We start from the raw sequence: 5083 nt of genomic DNA, 5'->3' as shown, positions 1-5083 counted from the left end.
TCGATCTCTTGACCTCGTGATCCACCCGCCTTGGCCTCCCAAAGTGCTGGGATTACAGGCGTGAGCCACCGCGCCCTGCTATTTTTCAATTTTTTTTGTAGAGACGGGGTCTCACTATTTTGCCTAGGCTGGTCTTGAACTCTTGGCCTCATGGAGTCCTCCCACTTTGGCCTCCCAAAGCACTGGGATTACAGTTGTTAACCACCATGCCCAGACCAATTAAAACATTTAAAAATCTCCTTGTGACATCCTTTTTAGCTTATGGAATATTTAGAAGTGTGATGTTTAATTTCAGAATATTTGGGAATTTTTCTGGGTATTTGTCTATTGGTATCTAGTTTTATTTTGTCAGGCCATGACTGTTTATTTGTATGCTTTTTTTTAATCTGTCACAGTTTGTTTTCTGGCTCAGAATATGGTCTCACTTGGTGCATGTTCATATGCACTTGAAAAGAATGCATATTTTTTTGTTTGTGAGTGGAGTATTATGTAAATAATAGGTCAAGTTGGTTGACAGTGTTCTGTTCTTCGTCCTTACTAATTTTTTGTGTGTACTTTTTTCTGTTAATAACATCGGAGTGTTTGAAGTCTCAATTATAAACCTTGTAACTCTTTGGAGATGCTATTTTATTGTATTCCCTGTTGTTGCTGTTGATACTTGTCACTCTCCTGTTCATTCTTTTGATATGATTCGTCCTTTTGACCCATCTTGTTTTAAAGTCTTCTATCATTTGGCATTTTCTAGTTTGCACTACAATCTATTTTTAAATGAAATCCTTTCATAAACTTCTTTGTATATATTCTGCATCTTGTTCATTGATTTGAAAAATTGGTTTTTGAAAATTTGCAGCCTTTACTCTTCAGATATTTTCTTTTCTCACGTCTCTCCCTAATCTCTCTTTCTGGCTAGGAGTTAGAGATATTTACTGTTTGCCGTAGCTGTTGATGTAGTCATAAGGTGTGGAGGAAGAGGAAGTGTCCTATAGTCCTATAATTAGGTCTGTCTTAGTGAGTCAGAGTTGACTATTTCCCTACATGTTGTCAAAGGCTAGAGAGGGCCTTTCTCTTACTCTAGGTCTGTTAAACTTTGGGAAAACTTAGATTCTGGAAAAATAGTTTCCTTTGAAGATAGTACTTATTAAAGAGAATGTCACTTTCTCTTGCCCCCTTTTGGAAGAATGAGGGGATTTTTCTCCAGTCTTTATAGTGGAACCTGGTAGAACCCCTGGAAGTAAAATTTAAGAAAGTATGGGAACCCCTTAAGACTAGGCCCTCTTGGAGTTTTTAACTCTCAAGTGAATCTATATGGAGCCTCCAGCAATTTTGTCAATTGTCAATTAGAGTTTAAAGTGTTCTACTGATATTAGGTCTAGCTTTGGACTTCTGCTGCCCATAAATTGTGATTCTCTGTATCTGCTTGTTTGTATTTGGGACAGCAGTTTGTCCTATGACCTCAATTGTGAGGACAGGAGTGACAGCTTTTAAAATCTTTACATGTTAGGTCAAAACTTAAGTCTTGTTCTCTCTTTCTAGAACTCCAATTTCTTAACTTATCCTAACTTCCATCTTTTACTGTCTTATGTTTTCCATCTTTGTGACTCTCAGTGAGGCATTTTGGTTAATTTTCTTGGAATCTGTTTTTCTTGATGACTGATTTTCTTTTCAGCTGTATCTGCTGCCTAACTAATTCATCAAGAGTTTTTCCCCCTAGTACTTGGAGTTATAATTAATTCAGTAAAATATCCAAATATTTAAAACCCAGCTTCACTTACTTTGACAAAGGTATATACCTTAATAGCCAGCACCTAAATCAAGATATGAAATAGTTCCGTCACCGCAGGAAGTTTCCTCTTCCCACTTTCCAGTCAATTAGGAACTACTAACCAGACTTCCAAAGTATTCATACCATTTTCTAGTAATTGAATTGAAGTAGAAGAATTCAAGGTATTCTACATTCTTTATAACACTTGGTTGGTCATTAAAAAATTTTTTTTAGGCCAGGCACAGTGGCTTATGCCTGTAATCCCAGCACTTTGGGAAGCTGAGATGGGTGGATCACTTGAGGCCAGGAGTTCCAGAGCAGCCTGGCCAACATGGCAAAACCCTGTCTCTACTAAAAATACAAAAATTAGTGGGTGTGGTGGCGGGTGCTTGTAGTCTCAGCTGCTTGGGAGGCTGAGGCACGAGAATCTCTTCAATCTGGAAGGTGGAGGTGGTAGTGAGACCAGATTGTGCCAGTGCACTCCAGCCTGAGCAGCAGAGTGAGACTGTCTGAAAAAAAATTTGTAGATGTGCTGGTATGTATGTGTTGCATTGAAGGTTTGGTTGATTTATTATTTAACAGTTAGAACCTTCATTTTTGGAAGTTCCATGGTTTTTATTTTTTGAAATTTGAATGTTAGACTGTTGTTGCATGCTTGTCTTAATGAATACCTCCTTTACTTCTTAAGGGACTCTATAGTCTGTTACCAATAGTGTGTTCTTTGATGTATGATATATCTGTACCCTTAATACTGATGCATTCCTAATTATTGTTATAACAAAGTTATTTTCTTCTCACATTTTACTAACATGGTAACACATTTTCTTTTTACTTGAAATATATTTGTTTTCCCTATATGTAATATAAATATTGTAAGATGACCCCTTAGAATATTTATATTTGAAGACCTCCATTTACTTTTCAGACCATATTCTAACTCAAAGACAAATAGCCCTATAGGAGAAAGAATAAGTGATATCTTTAAGATACCACTTTTGGAAGTTCCATCTATAAGATATCACTCATTCTTTCTCCTATAGGTCTGAAAAGATAAATGTGGATCTTTAAAGATTAATGTAGAATTTGTGGGGTTACTTCAGGGTGCCAGGTTGTGATATTACTTCAGAATTGACTAAGATTAATATATATGCTTTTTTATGTATATGTATACATATGTTTTGGATAAGCCCAAATTTTAGAGTTTGAAGATTTTGAAGTTTTTCTTTATGACTATCTTAAAGAGAATATTTACATTTTAAAAATGTATGTAATAGATTAAATAAAGTAAATTAAATTTAGGAAATTAGTATTTTATCTTGTAGTATACATTTCTGTCCTGCAGTTATAAGTTTTATAGATTTTATTTTTGTCTTCTGCTTTAGGCAATCCTTTATCACAGGATATTCTCAACTTATACCAGGACCCAGATGGAACTCGAAAGCTACTGAACTTCATGCTTGACAATCTTGCAGGTAACTATTAGTGACAAAGCTGTAAAATAAATTCTACAGATACTGTTAACCAGCTAACATATCATATGTTGCTCAAGAGCATCTGTTTTTTATAATTGCTTATGGGGACCGGGTGGGGTGGCTCACGCCTGTAATCCCAGCACTTTAGGAGGCCGAGGTGGGCAGATCACAAGGTCAAGAGATAGAGACTATCCTGGCCAACATGGTGAAATTCTGTCTCTACTAAAAATACAAAAATTAGCTGGGCGTGGTGGCGTGTGCCTGTTGTCCCAGCTACTCGGGAGGCTGAGGCAGGAGAATCGCTTGAACTTGGGAGGTATAGGTTGCAGTGAGCTGAGACTACATTCCAGCCTGGCAACAAAGTGAGACTCTGTCTCAAAAAAAAAAGATTCAGAGTTGATCAATGGAAATCAACAAATTCGTTACAGAGGTCTTCTTAGTAAATAATTAGGAATATGTGGCAATTTAAGTTGTATACATCGCATATGTATGCAGTTTCTAACTTACTTTAAAATTAAATATCTCTTTTGTCTGTATAGATGTAGCTAGTCGATCTAGCCATATGTGTGTGCTGTGTGTGTATATAATTTCGTGTGTGTGTGTGTGTGTGTGTGTGTGTGTGTGTTTAATTTTTAAGGAGTTCTTTGTATGTTTTAGATACAAGCTTTGTGTTGGTAATATGTTGCAAATACTTGCTCACATGCTTTTATTAACTTTTTCATTCTCTTAATTTGTCTTTTGACAAACAGAAGAATTTTAATGTACACCAGTCCAATTTGTTGACCTTTTCTGTTACGGTACTGCTTTTATCCTCTTTAAGAACTTTTTCATACTATGGATCATGAGTATATTCTCCTATGTCATTATCTAGAAACTTTTTGTTTTAACTTGTTTAGAATTAGGTTTTATAACTTTTTTATATGTATTTTATATTGCCTGAGCCATTTATTGATTAGGTTGTCCTTTCACTACTGTTTTTTAGTGTTATCTTTGTCATAAATCAGGTGTCAGTGTATGTGTAGGTCTGTTTCTGGATTCTCTATTCTATTCTGTGAGTCTTTATAGCAATGTAACAGTGTTTAATTATGGACAGCTTTATAAAAAGGTCTTGAGATTGAGTAGAGTAATCCACTAGAGTAAGTCTTCCTCCCTGACCTATTCTAAAGAATCTTGGCTAGTTCTGGCCTCTGTGTTCTTTTACCTTGTATTTTTATTAAAATTTTTGGAATGAGGTTTTTAATTCTCTCCCCTCACCAAAATGTAGAGATTTTATTTGGGATTATATTGAATCTATAGATTGCTTTGGAAATAATTGATACATTTACAACAGTGGATCCTATTCTTTTATTTGTTATGCCTTTTATAATTTCATTCAATATTGAGTTTTAGGTTTCTGTGTAGTGGGCTTGACCATATTATATTACATTTATTCTAAATATTGACTTTTTAATTGTCTTTAAAAATAGTCATTTTAAAGCTATATCTTACTATCTTAATGGCTGATTTATGGAATACAATTGAGTTTTGTATATTTTTTGGTATTCAGTCATCTTCCTAAATACTTACTAAATGCCTTGCTAAAGAACATATTCAGACACTTTACTAAATAGTTTTTAATGTTAATGCATTTTTTATTTTAATTTATACAATTATGTCATCTGCAAGTAATGAGAGTTGCGTTACTCCATTTCTAACTCTTTTAATTTTCTTGCCAACCTGCACTTATTATACTAACTAAAGTAGTGATAATAGACATCATTGTCTAATTTCATAATTTTTCATTAAGTATCCTATTCACTGTAGTTTTTATAGAGATAAACTTCATCTGATGAAGGAAGTTTTTTCTATT

The 5083-nt window shown here is 34.5% G+C and overlaps 1 protein-coding gene across 4 annotated transcripts in view; it reads left to right on the top strand.

The window, feature by feature from the left end:
• The window catches only part of CNOT6L (CCR4-NOT transcription complex subunit 6 like), a 107596-nt gene that overhangs the window by 62559 nt on the left and 39954 nt on the right, over positions 1-5083 (top strand). For all 4 annotated transcript variants that reach the window (XM_017540029.2, XM_017540031.2, XM_017540033.2 and 1 more), the window contains exon 5: positions 3145-3234. In XM_017540029.2, coding sequence (XP_017395518.1) covers positions 3145-3234 — 90 coding nt within the window. The remainder of the gene's footprint in view (positions 1-3144; positions 3235-5083) is intronic.

The sequence above is a fragment of the Cebus imitator genome, unplaced genomic scaffold (genome assembly GCF_001604975.1).
Source record: "Cebus imitator isolate Cc_AM_T3 unplaced genomic scaffold, Cebus_imitator-1.0 Scaffold123, whole genome shotgun sequence".
Lineage (NCBI taxonomy): Eukaryota > Metazoa > Chordata > Mammalia > Primates > Cebidae > Cebus > Cebus imitator.
This window is presented reverse-complemented; position numbering and strand designations above follow the sequence as displayed.